We start from the raw sequence: 22,933 nt of genomic DNA, 5'->3' as shown, positions 1-22,933 counted from the left end.
AGTGTTTTTCATTTCTAGCATTTCTTTTGTATTCTTTCTTAGAATTTCCATCTCTCTACAAACATTACCCATCTAGTCTTGCATAATAGTCTTATGGGAGTTCCCTTGCATGTGACAAGTCACTTATCTTTTGCTGCTTTCAACATTGTCTTTTTATCTTTGACTTTGATAGTTTAATTATAATGTGACTCAGTGTCACTATCATCCACCCATCATCTGAGCTACAAATATTGACTCGACTCTCTTTCCTGGCTGCCATATCCAACCAAATGTTAATGTTGTATTTTGTACCTACCAAATACTTCTTAAATCTCCCGGTCTTCACCACCCTTCAATCACTTCTCCAATTAGTGTCCTTATCTTCACTTTTGAAAAGTGTTTCCCTGTCGCTTTAGTCTTTGTCCTCCTGTCCCCAATCTTTCCTCCACATTGTGCCCAGAAGGATCAGCCTCAAATGCAAATCTGATCATGTCAGACTTTTACTTAAAACTGCTAAGCTGCCCTGACCTGTTTGGCTCAGTGGATAGAGCGTCAGCCTGCGGACTGAAAGGTCCCAGGTTCGATTCTGGTCAAGGGCATATACCTTGGTTGTGGGCACATCCCCAGTAGGGGGTGTGCAGGAGGCAGCTGATCGATGTTTCTCTCTCATCGATGTTTCTAACTCTCTATCCCTCTCCCTTCTTCTGTAAAAAAAATCAATAAAATATATTTTTTTTAAAAATTAAAAAAAACAAACAAAAAAACTGCTAAGCACCTCCTCTTCCCCTACAGGAGAGTCCTAACTCCCAGAATGCCCAAAAGACCAACCACAGGTCCAGCCCTGCCTTCCTCCCCATCAGCAGCACCTGCCCCTTCCTGCTCTAGCAATACTGCCCTGCTGATCACGCCCCGTCACCGGGCTCTTTCTCGTTTCTGTGCCTTTGTTGATGCAGCCCCTTCTGCCTGGGGTGCTTCCCAATTCCCCTTCCTCAGGCAAACTGCCACTCATCCGTTCCAGTGGTGTGCTGTCAATATGTACCAACTGGATCTCCAGAACAAAACAAAAAGCCCTGATCTGGATCATTTGCCGATTTTCTGTGGTGTAAACACTCCCACGATATCCAATTTCAAACTCCCAACAACATCGCTAAACGTAAGTTGGGAGGAGATTGCACAATTGGTGAGCCAGCTCCAGCACACCACGGACCTCAGATCCCCTGCAGGAAGTCTGGCCCCAGCCGCCCTCAGGGCTGTCTTAGCAGTGTGGGCATTCTCCCTGTCCTACACTTCCTACCTTGTTTGGTAATTTTCTTTCATGTGACTCTCTCTGACCACTAGAGGGTGCACTCCCAAAGGCGGAATATTTACTGCATTTTCTGCAATAATCACTTGGTGAATAAAGGAATGTACCCCTTCTCTGGACCCATCCTGTTCTGGTTCACATTCTGTCAGTGACGCCCCAAGAGCTCTCAAAGCACATGCACAGATGATAGGACGCTGAAAGGACAATGATTTAGAGAGATTTCAAGTGAAGTCTGAGGAAGAACAGGGCAGGTTACTTCAACGGGCCTAATCCAATGAGTTGAAAATTTAAAAGGAAAGTATTTCTTTCATTCAGACCTTCTAAAAACCACTATAAGGCCCTGGCTGGTTTGGCTCAGTGGATAGAGCATTGGCCTGTGGACTTAAGGGTCCCAGATTTGATTCCCGTCAAGGGCACGTGCCCGGGTTTCCCCTCTTAATCTCCAGTAGGGGGCGTGCAGGAGGCAGCCAATCAATGATGCTCTCATCCTTGATGTTTCTCTCTCTCCCTCTCCCTTTCTCTCTGAAATCAATCCTATATAATAAAAGCCTAATATGCGAAGTGCCCGTTCGTCCGTTCACCCAATTAAAGCATAATATGCTAATGATATGCTAAGGTCGCTCAACCGCTCACTATGACATGCTTGCTATGACGACCACCAGGGGGTAGATAGTTGACTATTTGCTATGACATGCATTGACCAACAGAGATAGATGCTCCGACCGGTAGGTTAGCTTGCTGCTGGAGTCCGGGCAATCAGGACTGAGAAAGAAGGGCCAGCCATGCCCTGGAACCCTCCTGCGGTCTCTCCCCGGCTGGCCAACCTCCTGCATCCCTCCCCAGCCCCAATCGTGCACCAGTGCCCTCTCACAATCTGGGTTTAGGGCTCCCTACCCCCAACCCGAGTGCACGAATTTTGTGCACCAGGCCTCTAGTAATAAATAAATAAATAAATAAATAAATAAATAAATAAATAAACAAACAAAAAACAAAAACCCACTATAAGCACAGACTTGGAGTGGTGGGGCTTGGCTACAACACAGGAGAAAAGACTGGGGGCTGCTGGACTCTGAAGGGGATTACAGTGTTCAGAGAAAAGGAAGGAAGGAAAAGGAGGCAGGGAGAGAAGAAGCAGGCAGCAAACCTTCTCCAGTGCCTTCATCCTAATTGGATCTTGGGGATCTTATCCCAGAAGAATACAGACTTTCTAAACTGACTACAACTCACTTTCCAAACTTTAAATGACTTTAGGGACAAAAATGATCCCAAAGAACAGACTGGAGTTTAAATTATCATCTAAGGGCACTGTCCAGTCCTTTGGAGAATGTGCCCTTAAACACACAAGGCAGGCGGAGGGGAGGGACTGGCTGGACCCCTCACCTGTCACACATTCTGAACTCTCACCCTGGAGCTTCAGACCCAGTGTCACTATGTCTGACCTGCGGCCTCTTCCCAGCCCTTAGGAAACAAATCATTGGTACTCACCGTTTTTCTGATAAAGGTAAGCGTAGGTTTGTTTGTTTGTCTGTTTTTTTGTTTTGTTTTTGTTAGTCCTCACCTGAGGATATTTTTCCATTGCTTTTTTTTTTTTAGAGAGAATAGATGGTCCATGTGTCTCTAAGAGATATATTGATTTTTTTAAGGCCCTCAGAGAAGAATAAAGACTATGCTTGTTTATGTTCATGCTGAAGCCACACTGTTTCTGGATTTTAAAATGTGTATATTTTTATTGATTTCAGAGAGGAAGGAAGAGGGAGCGAGAGATAGAAGCATCAATGATGAGAGAGAATCATTGATCGGCTACCTCCTGCACGTCCCACACTGGGGATCTAGCCCGCAACCTGGGCATGTGCCCTGACTGGGAATCGAACTGTGACCTCCTGGTTCATGGGTCAATGCTCAACTACTGAGCCACGCCAGCCAAGCTATTTCTGGATATTCTGAGGGATTTCTGTGGAAGAGGGCTTAAAGCTGCAAAGGAGCATATTTTAGCTCAGCATCAAAGGGGAACCACTTCCAAGTGAAAAGACCCTGCCCAGGAAGTTAATACAGCACCCCACACCACTCAGGGAGTCAGGCCAGGCAGGAGGACTGTGAGGAGTGCAGTAAGGGGCTTTCTGCTTTGAAAGGGAGCAGATTGCGAAATAGACCCTAAGGCCTATTGTCCGTAGCATGGAGCGATTATTACAGTCCACGGTGATGATGACAACATTGACAATATAATTACTTATGTAATTAATAATGGTGATCACCACTTCCCCACTAGATTTTGAGCTTTTTGAGTTAGGGGTTATGCCTTTCATTGCTATGATCCTGGCACCTAGAATTCTGCCTGACCCAGAGCAGATACACAATACAAGTCTGTCCACCTGAATTGAATTATTATGGGACTGACTTGGTAACAGCTACAATGCGAAGTACCAACCGGGGAGGGTCTCGTTCTCCAGGAAGGAAGTGCCCCTGTACACCGAGGAAGGGGCCCGATAACTGAAAACACTTGGAACTATGGTTGGGTGGGAAGTTCATGAGTATTTTAGATACAGAGCAAGTAAAACTTAGTGCCCAACACCCTCAATGTTGCCTAAAGTTTTCTACTGGCCCAGCAAACGTGAATCCCAGTTTGGGGAGCACTTAGCAGTCTGAGGAGAGATTCAAGCTGCCCAGAAAGAAGAGCTGACAGAGCAGGACTAGGGCGCTATGAACAGTGTCAGGGAGAAGCCGGTGCCTCCCAAGCAGGCAGACGGAGAAGGACAAGAAGGGAGAAGTCAGAATTCCCCTTCAGCCTCAGCAAGACCCACTTGCTGCGCTAACTGTACAAAAGGATCAACAGCCTGTTCAGACCTTGGCACTGTGGTCTGGGCTGATTCCCTCAACAGGTAACACCTCAGCAGAGGCTCTTGGCTCCCACCAGCCCCAAGGAAAGGGACACTTGAGTTTCATTTTTTTTTACCTGTTGCTTATCTTTAAAAAAAAAAATTTATCAGGATGACATTGGTTATTAAAATTATATAGGTTTCAAGTGTACAATTATATGTAATACATAATCTGTATATTACATTGTGTGTTTACCACCCAAAGTCAAATCTCCTTCTATCACCATGTAGGACCCCTTCTACCTTTTACTACCTCCCCCATCCTGCTTTCCCTCTGGTAACTACCATGCTGTTGTCTGTGTCTGTGTTTTTGTTTGTTTGTCTTGTTTTTGCATTTGTTTTTGCCTTCAGTTTGATAGCCCACAAATGAGTGAAATCATATGGTTCTTGACTTTTTCTGTCTACTGATTTTGCTGCTCCAGCATGATATTCTCAAAAATCTATCCACCTGGTCACAAATGGCAGCGTTTCGTCTTTTCTTACAGCTGGGTGCTATTCTATGTATGTCCCACATCTTCACTACCCAGTCATCGATTGAAGGACACGTCAGTGGCTTCCTTGTCTTGACCACGGTGAGTAATGCAGCTCGGTGGCCCGTTTTGGCCCCGGGGCCCACGATGCAGTGCTTCATGGCACACACGTGGCACAGCTGTGGCCACCAGAGCGCTGACCTTCACAAGCTCACGAGCCGCAACCTCAATCACCCTGTGGATTTTCACTTATGTTGTCCTGTCACCTGGGTGCCATATTTTTAAAAAAAATATATACCAGGTGTTGCATTGGCAAAATTTTTGTGGAAACGATTTAGAGACTGCAGTGATGTTAACCTTCCTTCAGAGTGGATTTATGTTTGCTTCTGTTTGATATTTGGGAGCACCAGAAATCTGGGACGGCCTCCATCCAATTTCAGGGCTTGGGGAAATTTGACGCTAGCTACAAAACCTGTAAATGCGTGTTTCCTTCTGATTTACTCTTATGCTTATGGAGCTGCCCTGGGGGTGGGATCCGCGGCCCTCCCCCCCAACAGAAGGAAGCTTAATTAGGAACAACTTCGTGGGGGGCCTTGCACTTCAAAACCTGCTCCCCACCTCCAGGAGGCGTCAGCAGTGCTTCTTGGCCTCTCGGTGACCACCTCCAGAAGCTGCAAATGCCCCAGTTGAAAATAGCCTCAAGTGCTGATCTTACTTCTCTGGGTTCTTATTTATCCCAGAATGATGATTCCTTATTGTTTTATTTACCTTGCCAATACTTTACACAGATGTTTTATATAGTTTGTCCAGTGTTTATAGTTGCCATCTGCAGGAGAGTTCGGGCAAATTAACGCGTTTGTTCTTACTGAAAGCAGAAGTTAAGTATTGATCTCTACTACGTTTTTCCTAGAATCCTGTAGAGATGACCAAAATGTCAGCGCTGTTCTCCAGTTGCTCAGCTGGGTGGGGATTTTGCCTGGCTGACCAGGCACGTTTGAGAGTACTAAGGTTGACCTTCTGAGTTACTGCAAGTGACAGAGTAGATACAACATGGACAGGTCCAATCAGACCTCCCCAGTGGTGGGGTTCATTCTCCTGGGCCTCTCTGCCCACCCAAAACTGGAGAAAACCTTCTTTGTGCTCATCCTGCTGATGTACCTGGTGATCCTGATGGGCAACGGGGTCCTCATCCTGGTGACCATCTCTGACTCCCACCTGCACACACCCATGTACTTCTTCCTGGGGAACCTCTCCTTCCTGGACATCTGCTACACAACCTCCTCAGTTCCCCTCATTCTTGACAGCTTCCTGACCCCCAGGAAAACCATCCCCTTCTCAGCCTGTGCTGTGCAGATGTTTCTCTCCTTTGCCATGGGAGCCACGGAGTGTGTGCTTCTGGGCATGATGGCGTTCGATCGCTATGTGGCCATCTGCAACCCCCTGAGGTACCCCATGGTCATGAGCAAGGCTGCCTACGTGCCCATGGCTGCTGGCTCCTGGGCAGCTGGCATCACCAACTCAGTAGTTCAGACATCCCAGGCCATGAGGCTGCCCTTCTGTGGCGATAACGTCATCAACCACTTCACCTGTGAGATCCTGGCTGTCTTGAAGTTAGCTTGTGCTGACATCTCCATCAATGTGCTCAGCATGGTTGTGGCCAACATGATCTTCCTAGGCATCCCAGTCCTGTTCATTTTTGTCTCCTATGTGTTCATCATTGCTACCATCCTGAGGATCCCCTCGGCTGAGGGGAGGAGAAAGGCCTTCTCTACCTGCTCTGCCCACCTCACAGTCGTGGTCGTCTTCTATGGGACCATCCTCTTCATGTACGGGAAACCCAAATCCAAGGACCCACAAGGAGCAGACAAACAGGACCTTTCAGACAAGCTCATATCCCTCTTCTATGGGGTGGTGACCCCCATGCTCAACCCCATCATCTACAGCCTGAGGAACAAGGACGTGAAGGCTGCTGTGAAGAACCTGGTACATCAGAAACACCTAACTAAGTGACTGTCACAGTTTCCCAGACAGTCAGAATGCAAGACCTCCAAACTCCTCATCGTACCTGTGGGAAAATGGTAACCCGGGGAGGTCCTTGGCTATCAGTGGAAAGAGCCTTTTCATTTCTGGCACTACTGATTAGTTTGTTGGCTTCATACAAAACTACGCTGTATCATATAATAGCTATATTTTGCTGCCCAAATCTTAAAAATTCTCTGATACTAGAACTTGATGAATAGCTATAAAGCGTTACAGATGTGGTCAAAAGAAACAAAAATTTGAGTAGCCTTAGAGTATGCTCTGTTTCCCTGCGTAGTACTGTTGCTTACTCTACTCTGGTCTCATTCCAAAGACCTTTGCTCTATATGATACAGGGACCAATTAAAAAATGTCATCTGCCTCAACGTATATTAGCGATCATTAGCACCTCATATATTAGCATGACTTATCTTGAGCAGCTGCTTGGTTTTGATCTAATGGAATCTTGTCATTCACCATATTCTCCTCTTTTTAAAAAAATATATTTTTATTGATTTCAGAGAGGAAGGGAGAGAGATAGAAACATCAATGATGAGAGAGAATCATTGATCAGCTGCCTCCTGCACGCCCCACACTGGGGATCGAGCAACCCAGGCATATGCCCTGACTGGGAATTGAACCATGGTCTCCTGGTTCATAGATCGATGCTCAACCTCTGAGCCACGCCAACTGGGCCATAATCTCCTCTTTATTGTCAGCGCAGAGAAGCTCAGAGGCAGACATGCCACCTCACGGCAGCAGTTGCTAGAGGGCTACATGACTGAGTGCCAGCAGCTCCCCTCTTTGATCCATGCAGCTGATGTGCCACCTGGATGGCAGTTACGTACACCCGGCACACACTCCATGAATGCCACACTGTGATGTAACCCCAAAAAGATTGTGGGGAAGCAAATGCAGAAAGCATTCTTAATTCCACAGCTAATAAGAGGCCAGCAGTAACAGTTACTCCTTACCACCAGTGGCACAGGTAAGACTGGCCTTGGAGCAGCGTAGCTCCCAGAGCTCTAAGTCCACAACTTTCTCCTACACCCAAGGAACATATTGAAAGAGTATGTGTTTGCTGTATTACAGAGATCATTTTAATCCTCTTAAATTTATATTTGCAAAAGTCTGTTATTACCAAATTTCGATCCTTTAACTATTATCAGTATATAGCAGGTTGTTTTCTCTTTTTCTTTTCTCCCTCTTCCTTCCTCATCCCCCTGTTAAATCAGCTCCCTCCCTAGGGGGTTAATAGGGGGGAAAAAGAGGGACATTGGTGATACTCTCAATAATAAAAATGAATTTTTTTAAAATATATTTATTTTTAAAAAATCAGCTTCCTCCTCTTACTGGTTGATAGGTACCTCCAAAGTTATATTCATTTTCTATTGCTGTCTATATATTTAAAACCTATTTGAATCGGAGGGAAAAAAGACATTTGGAATCCATATTACCTACTAATGTAATTGTATTATCTAAAATATCAGAAAAAATCTTCGTATTGAAAATGGCATCTCTTTTAAGGATAGTGTACAGGATAGGGTAAAATTAGTTTTACAGTTGTGAGTATGCAAAACACAGAGTGTATTCTTATATTATTTATTACTGGATTATTTTCTGTATGAACAACTGTAAACTTACTTTTGCCCCATCCTGTACATATGTGTGTGCACATACGTGTGTCTTTGTGTGGTCTTATAATTTAAATGGGAAAAGATTAATAACAATGCGTTGATTTATGGCAGCCCAATTTAAGCTTTCTCTCTAACATAACTTACTTATTTCCTGTACACAGACATTTACTTCAATCAGTCTTTTCCCACATGTTGACTTCCTGTTGTGAAAAGAATACATGAATAAAGCAAAATCTCTCGCAACCATGTCTGATAAACTAATATCCAAAAATGCTTTAAAATATTTCCTCTCTATAAAAGGAGCCCTTTGGCACCATACTGCATATTCACCCCTATTTTTACTGGGGGGAAAAAAAGATTTAAAATTGCCTCCCTTGCTTTTATTTACCCCAGTACATTTGTGTAATCCTTGGCTGGGTAATGTGAGGAAGTTTTAATCTAGCTCCAATTAGTCAAAGATTGCAGTAAGACCGTTACCAGCAGCGTGTCAGTTTCAGCTGTTGGAATAGCTGTCTCTGATGGGATGCTTCTGCTGCATCCCATAAGTTTTGGTGTATTGTGTTGTGGTGTGTGTTTTTGTTTGTCTGGATGTATTTGTTTTCTAATTTCCTTTTTTTATTTTTTCTTTGACCCAATGGGTGTTCATGAGTGTGTTAATTTCCACATACGTGTGAATTTTCCAGTTTTCCTTCTGCTATTGATTTTTCGTTTCATTCCACTGTGATCAGAAAAGGTACTTGGTGTGAGTTCATTCAGAGGTAAATTTGTTAAGACTGGTTTTATAACCTGACATGTGATCTGTCCTGGAGAAAGTTCCATGTGGGCCTGAGTTGACCACAATCCCAACCTCCTCACTACCCAGAGGTGGGTGGGCCTCTGCTGTGAAACAAAAAATTGTTGTAGCCCAGGAAGGGGTGAGCAACAGGACACAGGGAGGGTCTGGGCTCTTTGTTGGGGTCTCTGCTTCTCCCATTTAAGTACTAACCAGGCCCGACCCTGCTTAGCTTTCCGAGATCAGACGAGATCGGGCGCATTCAGGGTGGTATGGCCGTAGACAGGGTCTCTGCTTCTCACTTATTCTCTGCGCTGTCTCTGCATTTATCTTTGTCTTGTGGTCTCCACCTCATCTAATTCGCTGCTAATAATGTGGTTAAAGCAAGTCTTAGTAATGGTTAATAAGAGGATTGGGGCCCTGGCTGGTTTGGCTGCACGGTTAGAGCCACAGCCTAAGGACCGAAAGGTCTTGGGTTCGATTCCCGGTTAACGGCATGTACCTTAGTTGCATGTCTCTCACCTCAATGTGGTTTTTTTTTTTCTCTCTCTCTCCCCCTCCTCCCTCCTTTCCACTCTCTCTCTAAAAAAAAATCAATGGAAAAAATATCCTTGGGTGAGGATTTTAAAGAAGAAAATAAAATAATAACAACAGGGTTGGAAATGAAGACTTTTATAACCCTTTGCTTCCTCCCCAATTTTTTAATCCTCTCCGTGAGAAACAGCGATGGGATGCCTCCTCTGTGCGCCCCCACGGGAGATCAAACCCACAACGTAGGTACGTGCCCGGACCCAGAAACGACCCCGCAGCTTTTTGATGAATGGGATGATGCTCCAGCCCACTGAGCCACCCGGCCAGGGCCCCCAACGGCCGGCACCTGGCGGGAGCGCCCCAGCCAGAGCCACGACCCAGCCCCCCCAAGAATAGAAGTCTTAATAGAACTGAGGCCGTTGGAGGGGCGGGGGGGGGGCGCTGCTGGGCGGCGCGAGGCTAACGGCGGCTCAGGCTGGAGGCTGAGGGGCCGGCGGGGCATCCCCGGGCAGAGGCTGAGGCGGGGCCGCAGCCCCCGGGAGACACGGCCGGCCGAGGTGCTGGCGGGGAAACGGGGCGGAGGAGTTTGAGAAGAAGGAGGACGCGCCCTGGTGCGACCCCTGAGCCCTCCAGCAGGATCTCCAACTTGCTGCTGAGCTTGGGAAGACATCACTGGGTCGGGGCAGAGGTGGAGGGCTCTCTCCAGCAGCTGCAGGAAACCGAGGACCTGGCCCAGCAGATGGAGCTCCCGCCGCAGGTGAAGGAGCAGGGAGCGAAGGTCTACGAGCACCTCGTGGTCACAGCGAGGGAGCTGGAAGAAGCCAACCGACAGCTGGCCGCTGACAGCACGGCCTCCCAGCAGAAGTTTCTGAGCCTGGCTGAAATGATCAAGAACCTGCAAGCCAGCACCCAGCAGCTCCAGGGCCAAGTGGAGGAGCTGAAGTCCTTTGGCCAAGGCCGGGGGAGCCCGGGGAGGCGCGGCCCAGCGTCCGCACCCGGCCTCTGGGGTGGGGACGAGCTGCCCGAGCTACGCCAACACGGTGTGCAGGACCCCGTGCCTGCAGAAAAGATCGCTTCCTTGCCGAGTCAGCCAAGCCTCTGCGCAGAGGAAAATGCGCATTTGAAGAAGCTGGTGAGGACGCTGCGGGCGCGGCTGAGCCTGGAGCAGCAGCGGCGGGGGGCCCTGGAGGAGCAGTTCGGGCTCGTGCTGAAGGAGAACGCGGAGCTGGAGCAGCAGCTGGGGGCCGCCAGCGGCTACCGGGCCCGGGCGCTGGAGCTGGAGGCCGCGGTGGCTGAAATTCGGCGGGTGCTGCAGGTGGAGCGTCCCTCCGCGCTCGAAAAGCTGGTGCCCGGCTCCCTGTCTGTCCCTTTCAGAGAGCCCGGCCAGAGCCTGCTGGAAGAGATGCCGCCGACGGTGCCCGAGGCCCAGCGGAGGTCCCTCCGGAGGCCGCTGCAGCCCAGCAGCAGCAGCAGCGAGACGGTGCTGAGCAGCTTGGCGGGCGGGGACGTCGGGAAGAGCCACGAGGGGACCTGCATCCCTTCGCCCCTGGAGCAGAGGGGTGTGTCCCTGCCGCAGGAACTCGACACACAGTATAGCGCCCTGAAGGCCGGGTACGAGGAGCGGCTGACGAAGTGCGAGCAGCAGATGGGGGACTCACTGTCCCACAAGGCTGTGCAGCCGGCCAGGGCCCCACCCCCCGCTGGGGCCAGCACCAGCACACCTCCTCCCAAATACAAAGTGCTCTTTAAGGAGATCTTCAGCCGCATCCAAAAGAGGAAGCAGATCGACAAGCAGGGAGGGAAATACAGCTCTCTCCCCTCTCCTTAATGGGGCCCCCAGCTCCCCCTGCTCATTGCCTAATCTCCCATCACCCCTCTCCCACTCAGACATGTGTTTGCAGACCCCAAAGCCTGAAGCTGCTCACTGCTTCGCTTACTTAGCAAGTGTGTGTGTGTGCAGTGAGGAAAGAGGATGGCTCCTGGTGTCAGTTTCCTAACCCAGGTCCCTTTAAGCCCCGCAGTAAGTCCCTCCCGTGACACACTGGCTTCTGGCCGCCACCCATTAGGCCGCCCTTCCCTGAGAAGCCCCAGCAGCAGCGAGGGCAGAGCTGTGCTCCTGGAGAGGTGGGCCTGGAGCTTCCATGCTTACATGCACAGCGCATACTGCAGTCAGCCGCCCACCTGAACTGTTCCCAAGCACTGTTGGAGGCTGTGAATTCATGAAGACCGTTCAGGGGAGAGTAGGGGTCTAATCCAAAGAAACAGTATTAACCCAGTAATTGCATATATTTTCCCTAAAAAACAAATAAAACTACCTTTGAAAATGAAGAAAAAAAAAGACTTCTATTCTTGAATTCTGTGTGATTTCCCTAATACAAATGGATTCTTACTTAGGAAAAAATATATAAGAGAAAAAAATTCACTTGAGCTTGTGCAAGTGAATCTTTGTTCTTATAATGAAAACAGCCAAAGTAAATAGGTTGGGGTGAAAGCGGATGGAAGAGTCAGAGGCTCACAGCTGGTACTGGCCATAGACTCGGGACCATCAAAATTCCCAGAGGACCCTCTGGGGACCAGGGCTGGTCCTGTTAGTCCCAAATTACACCTGATGCTTTGTTCCCTCGAAGGTTAAGTCCAGTACCCTTTGTATTGTGGAAAGCCCATTAACCTTCCAAATTGAATTATTACAATTATTATTACAATTATCCCAAAGAAAATAAGATAGCTGTTCAAAGAGCAGCTGGGGGGGGGGGGGGGGGGGAATCAGGAGTCGGGTAGGCAGGTGGCCCAGGTCAGCACCTGAGCCATGTCTCTCTAGAGGTGCCCTCAGCTCAGGCCAGGGAGCCAGAGACCTGCCTTCCAGTTCTGTCTCCAACACCATTTGCCACTGCTGAGTGCTTGGCGAAGTGTCTGGGCCTCGATTTCCTTGTCTGTAAAAATGAGATGTATCACTCCATCCCTCTCACTAGACAATGAATGTGGAAACACCTGGGGTAAGCCCAGAGAGGGGGAATTCATGGCTCACACGCCACAACCTGCCACTCATTGAACAGGGTTCTCCTCTGGGCTCGCTCTCCCATTCATGCTTTCCACAGTTCGTGGGCAATGGCTCCAAACTTCTAGTGCCATTTAGGGTACTATTCGAAGAAGACTTGGCGCCTGATTGCGGCTCTGCTGCTAATGCCTGCTGCAATCCTGCCATCTGGTGGACATTTCTGCAAGCTCCTGAGATCAGAGCTTCTTGACCTTTATTTAATGTGCTCATGAGTCACCTGAGGACGTTCTGAAAATGCAGATTCGGATTCAGTGAATCTGAGGTGGGATCTGAGACTCTACGTCTCTCGCAAGTTCCCAGGTGATGCCTATGCTGCTGCTCTGCAGGCCACACTTGGAGCAGCAGGTCCTGGGAGACTTGGGGCCAGGGCTGAGGGACTGGAGGAAGAGGCAGGGAAGCAACTCCCGTGTGGAAGCCCCTGCTGTGTGCCAAGTCCTCAGGCATCAGCAACCCAGTCTGGTCTCTCCAATGCGAGGGCAACAGTTTGCCCTCTGACCTCACTTCTTTTATGGGTCTAAGAAGAACTGTTGCTTTACCAACATGTTCATCTTTTTATTTGCTAGCACAGAGTGGCCACTCCAAGCTTCTTACATGCTAGACTAGAAACGATGCATTCCTATTCAAGAAGCTCTAAAACGCACAAGAGCAAATAGATACAAAAATGTGCTCAAATGCAAAATAAGAGGCATACATATAGCAAAGGAAGAAATACTGTCAAATTTTGCAGAAAACACTATTCTTGTGTTTCTAAAAATTAGCCAGAAAACTATTAGCAGTTATGTGAGTTCAGAAAAGTTAAGGAGATAGGAATAACTTCTCAAAAATCCATTGTGTTTCTACATATCATCAATAGGCAGAAAAAAATAACAGGAATAATAGCATATTTACACTAGTAAGTATCAAAAATTTTGGAACAAACACAATTCTTCTAGTCATGACAGATGGAGTCAATTAAAAAAATTGTTATGTGAATATAAAGTAAGGCAGAGTGATTGACCAGGGCTTGGAAGGAGAAATACTACAATAAAAATGACCTCAGTTTCTACAGTGGAAGCTCTCAAGTTGTAACAAACAGAAGAACTTCTTTAATATGCTTATTCCAAGGCTCTACCCCCCAAAATTTGTATTTTGCTATGTCTGAGGTAAGGCCAATAGGAAGCCTGGGCTTAGAAACATAGTTATTTAGTGTTTATAATCCCCCAAGACTCTACAGAACTACATGCAATTGTTAGTGAAGAACAATCTATATATATAAAAGCCTAAGTGACCATAACGACCAGATGACCAGCCAATAGCTATGATGCACACTGAACACCAGGGGGCAGACGCTCAATGCAGAAGCTAACCTTTTCCCACAGCCAACCTCCCGCAGCCAGCCAACCTCCCACAGTCCTTCCCCTGGACTGGGTGAGACAGCCCTGATCAGTCCCGATTGCCAGCCAGGCTGAGGGACCACACCTGTGCATGAATTCATGCACCGGGCCTCTAGTTGAACAATACAAGCCTCTTTTGAAGGTAACAATGTTAGATTCTTCCTATCAGATTTGAACTTATTATGAAGTATCAACTACTAAACTATACACCACTGTTGTTTATTAAGTTTTGTAAAAATCAGTGGTATCAAAGACAACAGAAAATTCCAACTATTCAAATTTAATATGTACATGCCAGATCAAAATTAATAGCACAAAGAAGGAAACACTTTTTAATAATGAGTGGGACAACAACAATATTCAATTGAATGAAGGTTTGCCTTTGATCCATACATCACACCATACGTTACCATAAACTTCAGATGAATTAGAATTAAACATAAAACATCATCATGATTACAAAAAGCTAAAAAAGAACAGAATGACATGTTTATTCCAGCTGTGGAAGAGAGCGTGAAAGGAGGTATCAGAATTAAAACAGACATGTTCAAGCATACATTGTAAAAAAAAAAAACTCTTGAATAATATAGTCTGATCGAGCAAAAATCAAACTCTTCCCAAATGGAGGTCCCTCAAGTGTTTGATTTCAGTTTATTTTATAGATATTCTAAATAGCTTTTAATGTGTAGTAAGACAACAGACACACACAAACTTGTTCTGCTTTGATTTTTGACACTGGTTACCACCATGTGTTGTTGAAGTGATTGCCCTTTTTTTTTCTACATTTTTGTTGTTGTTGTTGTTGTTGTTGATTTCAGAGAGGAAGGGAGAGGGAGAAAGAGAAACATCAATGATGAGAGAGAATCATTGATTGGCTGCCTCCACTGGGGATGGAGCCCACAACCCAGGTATGTGCCCTAACTGGGAATGGAACCTTGATCTCCTGGGTCATAGGTTGAGGCTCAACCACTGAGCCACACTGGTGGGGCGAAGTGACTGCCTCTTGAATAGTCCTCAGAATAAATGTTTTCATGCCGTTTTCCGTGCATTTATTTTATCTTCCTTAAATATGTCCTTGATTAGAAAAAGTGTAGTTCTGCGCCGGTCTTTGCTTTAATCCCAAGCCGATGCACATCTGCTTACTTATAATTGTACCAGGCGGTACACATGTGCACTGTTCTCAATCAAGTGTCGGGTGAGGCTCAGAGTCATCTGCTTGGTGCATGTTCTCCTCATGGTGTCACAACCAATTGCACAATAACAAGTGAACATGTAACTGACCACACAATAATAACGCCGCATTATGAAGGTTACTTTATGTGTAAGCTAGCTTATAAAGGCCAAATTCTGTTATATAAAAGTCCATGTGCTGCCTATAAAATTTGGTGTAGTTGCATGAATATTCAGTAAACTTGTGGATATGTCAAAATTTAGATTTACTGGAAGGTGAGACACATTTACAATGTCTTCTTTAATCTTCTCAAGAAGTCGAAGATAAAAGTAAAGGAAAGAGAAGTCAAGAGACTTTGCCCAAGGTCACACAGCTAGTTAGTGTAGAGTGCCATTTGGACTCAGGTGTATCTGAAATCCATGCTCTTTCCACTATTGGTAAATTACATTGCTGCTTTCTATCTCGTGGGAAAGCTAACTGCTCTGATTGTCTTAATAGAGGGAAACTGGAAATAAGCTATTGGCTTCATCACAGAACAGCGAGATAATCTAAAATGGATGTGCTATTTGTTCAAGCCTATTGACCATGCCTGAGGCCAGTGTCCAACTATTTGCCTCAATGGGCAGTAACAGTCAATAGAGTCTCCAAGTCCCTTTACAGGAGGGGTAATGATCCAGATATTGAACCAGAGAATTCTTGGCCAAGAAGTACCTCAGTCTCCCTATTTTCTGACTTCCCCCAGGATACAGGAGCTGGCCAGCCATCATTCTGGGTGGATCTTAAGCAGCTTCCACTTAGTGTCTTCACAACTCAGATTTAGCCATTCTCCTAACATGTCTGTCACAATTACACATCTTGGTAGTAGAGAAATTGTCTCTACTAACAGAGCGCCCCTCAGCTTAACTACTTTGTTTGACTCATCCAGAGCAACTTTGTTGCCATATCTCATGAGAGTTACCTGAAAATGAAGTCATTTCTGATCCTACAGCTATGCGATTTTCAAGTATTCAAGCATTCTCTTTGTGCATAAGACTTCAGGTACCACTTCTGTGAGTCAACCAAAGTGAGCTCAACTACTCCTGTAACTGGGGAACTTAGAATCTTTGAACAGCAACTGGGAAGTCCTTTATCCTTTTCTTCCTTCTTCAGCCGCTCCTTCAGAGTCAATGATTTCTGAAGGGGTAGGTGGATGCTCTTTCATTTGCTACTGCTATGAGTTGAATTGTGTGCTGCCCTCCCCAAATTCATACACCGAATTCCTAACCCCCAGTTCCTCAGAATGTGACCCTATTTAGAAATAGGGATTATTGCAGATGTATTTAGTTAAGATGAGTCCTACTGGAGTAGGGTGGGCCCCTAAATCAATATGACTGGTGTCCTTATAAAAGCAGAAATTTGGACGGACACGTACGCACAAGAGAATCCCACATGAACATGAAGGCAGAGATCAAGATGATACATCCACAAGTCAAGGAATGCCAAAGATTGCCAGCAACCAATGATGCTAGGAGAGGCATGAGTCAGTTATTTCCTCACAGCTCTCAAAGGAACCAACCCTGCCAACACTTTGATCTCTGATTTCTGGTTTCAAGAACTTAGAGATATAAATTTCAAGAACTTTGAGACATAAATTTCTGTTTTTTAAGCCACCCAGATTGTGTCACTTTGTTATGGCAGCCTAGGAAACTAATACAGGGAGCAATGGTCAAATGACCCATCTCCATGGCTTATAGCAATCAGTCCACCTATTGGATTACCTTGGGAGTGGTATCAGGTACCTATATGACCCCATTTTTCTATATAGAAACCCCCTTATAGGCTTCCCTTATGACATTTTCTGAGGTGCACAGAAGTAAGGAGACCAACTGTCCCATTTTGCCTGGGACTAATGAAGTTCCTGGGATATAGGACTTTCAGTTTTAAAACCAGGACAATTCAAGGTAAAGCTGTGGTATCATACATCATTGAGATAGATACCAGACGCCTTCATGAGCCAATTAATTAGGGGTCTTGATTCACTCGGGCCAAGAGGGAGGTGTTTCCAAAATCTCTGAGCCCCGTCATAGAGGAAGTGTCTAGTATTTTTATACCTTTTGAGCTTCTTTGTTTGCAGGTTTCACAAAGACCTCTGTGTAGGTTATTGTTACAGTTACAGTTTGTAACCTTGACTACATAATGAGTTAGTACTTGGAATTATTATCAGTATTAGTCTATTTTAAAATGTCTGTTACATTGGATGGCTAGCTTGCAAGGTCAGACAGTTAAGTTTATCTTTTTCTATTATTTAAACTAAAAAACAAAGTCATTTTACAGGACAACAGACTGTCTTAAAGTGACAGAGTTTACAGAACAAGGGATTATCTAACAATAGCAGAGAATTTTAAAAAGCAGTTTTCTATACAAGATGGAAGTTACTATGCTTCAAAACAAGATGTGTCAGTCATTTTGCACAAGCCCTCTTTGTGCTCAGGTCCTTCTGGGGCCCAGTTGGGCCCAGAGCAACCATCTTAGTTCCCTCAGCTGAGCCAGGTTCCCACAAGAATTGGGGAATTCTGGGCAGAGGAGATACATGTTGTGAAAGGAGTGAAAGCAATTAAGAAGTCTGGAACAAGATAAGAGGTTCTGGGAGGATGATGGCAGGGGGACAGGGAGGGTGTGAAGATGAAGTGGAGAAGGTTGTTTGGGTCCAATTGCTAAGAACCTCTGCCGCCATGTTAAATAACCGCACATCATTCTATCCTGTAAGAAAAAAGATGGCCTCTCAGAGAGTTTGAAGCAAGAGAGTTGCCATCAGAGCAGATGCTTTAGAAGGATTATCATAACTTATTCATGTTTTCCTTTTGTAAACTTAGGGAGACAATAGGTATAAAGAGACCCCAAGACATACAAACCAATTTCAGTATATGGGCTTTGTTTGGAACTTGAAAAACTGGGAAAGGAGATTATGAGACAATAAGGGAAATGTAAACACTGCATATTGAATGATATTAAGGGATTTAACTCTGGTTATATTTTGTTGTTGTTGTTTTTAAGGGAAGGGAGAGGAAAAGATATCAATTCAGGAACTGAGAGAGGAAGACCGAGAGCTTTGCTGGCCACTGTACCCTTTCAAACATTCCCCCACCGGTAACTGCAGGGAAGGAGAGGTAAGGGGTGACGTGGGGTCCCATCTCCAAACTGTCTCTTCAAGTCTAAACCTGACGTTCAAGGCTCTCCATATCTAGACACACAAGCATTCCTCCCCCAACCGTTTCCTGATAGCATTAGGTACTTAATAGTGCATCAAGGACACATGGAAGCCACGCGTGTCCAAGAACTTTGGGGGTGAATCTGTGCCTCGGGCCCTTGTCAGGGGACCGTGTCTGCGGCGGCGAACCTCAGACTTTAGGGGAGGCCGAGTTGTCCTGGGTGACAAGCCTTCTTTGGGTGTCTGAGCAGAAAAGGATGTTAAGAGGATGGTGGAGGGTACGCGAAAAGGGTAAATTACTCTGGTTCAGCCTTGGACTTGGTCTTCGTTCTCAGGCTTTAGTTCTCCTAAAAGTGCTGGCGGGGTGATCTTGGGCAGGTCCGTCCCCTCTCTGAGCCTCAGGGACCTTCTCTGCAAACCCCGGGAGGCGGTAGAGGAGTTCCCAAGGCCCTTCAGCTCGGACACCCTCGGACTCCGCCCCGGGAGGTTGCCGGCAGGGGGTCTCCGCCGCGGAAGCCGACTCCCCGCTGGGCCGTAACAAAGAGCCGGGGTCGCGGGCACGTTCCCGCCCCCAGCAGGTTTTGGAAACGCCTTCAGACCGAGGGGCGGGGCTTGACCACGCCGCAGCCAATCATCAAAGGTCCAGGGTGCCGGGGCGGGGCCTCCGCGAGCAGCGGCGGCGGCGGCGGCGGCGGCGGCCGGGCTGGGTCCGAGCATCCCGCGGCTGCGGACCTCCGGGCAAGGACATGGCGACCGTCCGGGCCGCTCCGCTCGCTGCGCTGCCGCTTCTCCTGGCCGTGGCGGGGGTCGCGGAGGTGGCAGGGGGCCTGGCCCCGGGCAGCGCGGGTGAGTGACTGCTGGAGCGGCGGTCCGGGGCGGCCGCCTCAGCGCTCCAAGATGGCGCGGGCTGGGAGCGGGGGGCGCGCGACCCCCCAGACCCGGCCGCGGCCGGTGACCCAGGGCCGGAGGTCCCAGCTGGCGGGAAGGGGTGCCGAAGCGGGACGAGCGAGGACCCCTCTCCACCCTCGCTCTCCCCGCCCCAAAGGTCAGCTGAGCTGGGAGCGGGGACCCAGGTTCGAGGCCTTGCTCTGTCACCCACCGGACCGGGGACTCCAGTTCGCCCCTCGTCTCCTCGCCAGGCTCGGTCGGGTCTCTGTCCCGAAAGGGGGCAATGCCTTCGCCGAGGATCGTCGCGAGGGTTGGATGGGTTTGGGAGGTGCGGCCAGCCCACCGCCGCCCTGACCCGTTATTGTTACTGGACCCTCGCCGGGTTTCGAACGGCAGACCTCGGGCGGCGAGCGGGGACGGGCCCCACGGCTGCGGGTTCCAAGTCCCAGAAGAGAAGGGGCCAAGCCTTCAGTCCGACCGCGCTGCGGCGCGCCGTGTCCGGGCCGGCGCCGGGCTCCGACTGGGGACGCTGAAACGTCAGCCGGCCTCGCGCTCTGGGGGCTGGCAGGCTTGAGCGGAGTTCTGGGTGTGCTCCGGAGGAACTGAACCAAAAGTGGATGGGAAAGTGTTCGGTGCTTACTGAGCCTCCTTTGCTGGGCTTGGAGTTGATGCGAACACTTGCCCTCCAGTAATTCTCTGGCTAGAAAGTGGGGTACATACAACAGGACGCAAGCTGTGGAATTCAAGGCAGGGGTGTCCAGAGAAGATGAAGGGCTGTGGGTGCACGGAGGGAGAGAGCTGACCTCCACCTCGGGTGGAGGAAGACTGACTGACCCTCCAACTAGGCACCAGACATGCAAAAGTGATGGAGCAGGGCATTGCTCACCGCGAGAGCGTACATCCAGAACGAGCAACATCAGCCCCGACAGTAGTTTGAGGACAGTAGTTTGAGGACGCCTGTTAAACCTTTGTGGGGTTGTGTTTTTTTGTTTGTTTGTTTGTTTTTTTTGGGGGGGGGGTTGCAAGAAAATCTTTAAAGAAGGGAGAGAATTATGTCAGGAACCTGGGATTAGTTCATTGCATTGGGTTCTAAATTTAGCTGTCAATTAGATGGAAATCATAGGGGAGAGAAAGAGAAAATGCTTTGTGTTCTTGCTAAATCAGCTTACCTTTCTGGGCCTCGTTTGTCTCATTAAATTAAAGATACCGAACTAAAGCATTTCCAAAGTTATGGAGCATGGTTCATTCTCATCTCACAACTAATTGGTTCTGTGGTTGATAGTAGAGTGAAGTAGTTAAGAATACTTGAACAGGTTACTTAGCCTCAGTCTTTTTGTTCTTTAATATCCACATTTTATATATATATATATATATATATATATATATATATATATATATATAGCTATTTATGTAATACATTTTTGGTGTGGGAATTGAGGTAATACCTGAAAAGCATTTAGAATAGCATATAGTAAGCACCAAGATGTTAGCTATTAAATGAGTTTGAGTAACACTGCACATTGTACCCCCTTTCTTATAAATTCAAAAAGCTTGTTAGAATCCCATGAAAGGGTCCAGGGATTTCTGTGGTAAAGAAACTTGTTTGCTGGGGGAATGGGGAAATGAGTGCTAATGGATATGGGGTTTTCTTTAGGGTGATGAAAGTGTTCTAAAGTTAGATTGTGGTGATAGTTGCCCAACTCCATGAATAGACTAAAAACAACTTAATTTACACTTTAAAAGGAGGATTTTTGTATTATGTGATTGTTAATATATAAAGTGAGACATTAAAAATTTAAGAGTTCATTTGAGCAACAAATGATTCAAATGGGCAGCACTAAACAGGACATGACAGGAGCTCAGGGGAAATACTTTCATAGAGAAGAGGTGGAAGCAAAGAAAAGAAATTATTTGTTTGGCAATAGTTTAAGTGGATACCTTATTCAGGAAAGCCTAGGTGGCTGTTTGTGATTGATTGTCCTTAGGTTTCAATTCCTTAGCCTTGAGGTATTATAAGGTTAGGTTTTGGATTGCTTAGGTAGGCTATTAAGGAAAGCAGTAAAGCCACCTCAGTCTAATGGCCTTGTTTAATCAATTTATCATGATTTATATCAATCAAATTATTATCCTCCTATATAATAAAACCCTAATATGCAAATCGACCAAACAGCAGAGCAACCAGCGGAAGGACTGGTCGTTATGATGCACACTGACCACCAGGGGGCAGACGCTTAACGCAGGAGCTGCCCCCAGAGGTCAATGAGCTCCCACAGGGGGAGCGCTGCTCAACCAGAAGCCAGAAGCCAGGCTCATGGCTGGCGAGCGTGGCAGTGGTGGTGGTGGGAATGTCTCCTGCCTCCCTGGCAGTGCTAGGAGCAGCAAGGGGTCCAAGACTGCGAGAGGGATCCTGGACTTCAAGAGGGCACAGGCCAGGCTGAGGGACTCCCCCCCACCCTAGTGCATGAATTTCGTGCACCGGGCCTCTAGTAGAAATATAAAAACTTGTTTGCTTCTAGAACTCTTTTTTCTTCCTAGCACCTGGGCTAGGTGATTTCTAAAGGCCCTTCCAGCTCTAAAAGTCCATGACAGCATAGAGTTTGCATTGTTTGATTAAAAAGAAAAATTTCAGTTTGATCTAAATGTGAGATTTGTCCCTTGTACTAAATTCTAGGAAACATTTATTACCTGTTTCTTTACATAAAGGCCATTGAGTACTACAATGGACAAAAGCTTCCTCTGTGTATCTGCAGAAAGTGTAGAAAATGTTCTTCAATCCTAAGCAAAAGTTGAGAACACAGTATTAAATTGTATTTCAGTGAAGGCTGAGCTTGTATTCCTGCTCTTTCCCCTGTCCTTTCCCCGTTCAAGATTGGATATGCCTGTTAACTCTGGTATAAGATTTTACAAGTCTTATCTGTTCTGACACAGATTTTCATTCCTATTCTGGGGAGGGTGTGAAGGTGAGGGAGTGATATTACTTGCTCAATGATTATCATCTCTTGGGAAGTTTGACCACACCTTCTACATTGGAGTAATGCCACGCTTCCTATTCCAGTACACTTTCCTTCCACCTCTGTCCTCCCCCTTACCCCCCTCCCGCACCCCAACACACACTTCTAGTGTTCCCTTTGAAGGATGGGATGGGACCTTAAAATGCAGTGGATCTGTCATGCTCCTGATAATAGCTCTGTTTCTGTTTAAGATGTTTTGTTATAGAACAAAAGAGGGAAAGAGGGAAATTACAGGCTAGGTTTCAATAAGTTGACATTTGAGGAATTATGTAATAGTCAACCCAGAATCCTGAAAAACAATGTAATAAATTTTAAGTTAGAAAAAGCAAACGCCTATCTGGAGGAAAGTAATAAGAAGCAGATTTTATTTCCAAAGAAGTATCTTGGCCCACACACTGCAGAAAGAGCTAGAGTTGGTGATAGACCAGATATGACAGTTTACTCTGGTATACTGCTAAAACTTCCTGTCTTATATCCATAGATTTAAGCAACCTTTCATTAATCGTACTTTCCACCATGTGCCACTTAATGGAGAAAAGTAGAATAATGTCAGGAGGTGGTTTTTATATATTAAAAATGTGGGTTTTAAAAGTACAAAACAGATACTAGAGGTGTTTATTCAAAATATATTTATTGAGTGCTTACTGCTTACTATATGTCAGGT

At 46.7% G+C, this 22,933-nt stretch overlaps 3 protein-coding genes across 4 annotated transcripts in view; all 3 read left to right on the top strand.

Annotated features, from left to right (window-relative positions):
- Positions 1-8,517, top strand: part of LOC307110789 (olfactory receptor 13C7-like) — a 66,691-nt gene extending 58,174 nt beyond the window's left edge. For both annotated transcript variants that reach the window (XM_079790166.1, XM_079790165.1), the window contains 2 exons: positions 4,641-4,727; positions 5,536-8,517. In XM_079790166.1, the coding sequence (XP_079646292.1) occupies positions 5,676-6,635 (960 nt within the window). In that variant the 5' untranslated portion in view covers positions 4,641-4,727; positions 5,536-5,675 and the 3' untranslated portion in view covers positions 6,636-8,517. The remainder of the gene's footprint in view (positions 1-4,640; positions 4,728-5,535) is intronic.
- A 1,267-nt stretch (positions 8,518-9,784) lies between these two features.
- LOC307111151 (cerebellar degeneration-related protein 2-like) lies at positions 9,785-11,770 on the top strand (the record flags this gene model as incomplete). The annotated part of the gene is given in 4 exon segments (XM_079790828.1): positions 9,785-9,826; positions 10,170-10,205; positions 10,209-10,264; positions 10,266-11,770. Coding segments are annotated over 4 exon segments (1,281 nt in total). The 3' UTR covers positions 11,413-11,770.
- A 7,282-nt stretch (positions 11,771-19,052) lies between these two features.
- Positions 19,053-22,933, top strand: part of RECK (reversion inducing cysteine rich protein with kazal motifs) — a 64,710-nt gene continuing 60,829 nt past the window's right edge. Inside the window, exon 1 of the mRNA XM_079791481.1 lies at positions 19,053-19,216. Within this exon, the coding sequence (XP_079647607.1) occupies positions 19,117-19,216 (100 nt within the window). The 5' untranslated portion in view covers positions 19,053-19,116. The remainder of the gene's footprint in view (positions 19,217-22,933) is intronic.

This window comes from Cnephaeus nilssonii (genome assembly GCF_951640355.1).
Source record: "Cnephaeus nilssonii genome assembly, chromosome: 14".
NCBI lineage: Eukaryota > Metazoa > Chordata > Mammalia > Chiroptera > Vespertilionidae > Cnephaeus > Cnephaeus nilssonii.
The sequence above is the reverse complement of the archived record's forward strand: the minus strand, read 5'-3'. Positions and strand labels throughout refer to the sequence as shown.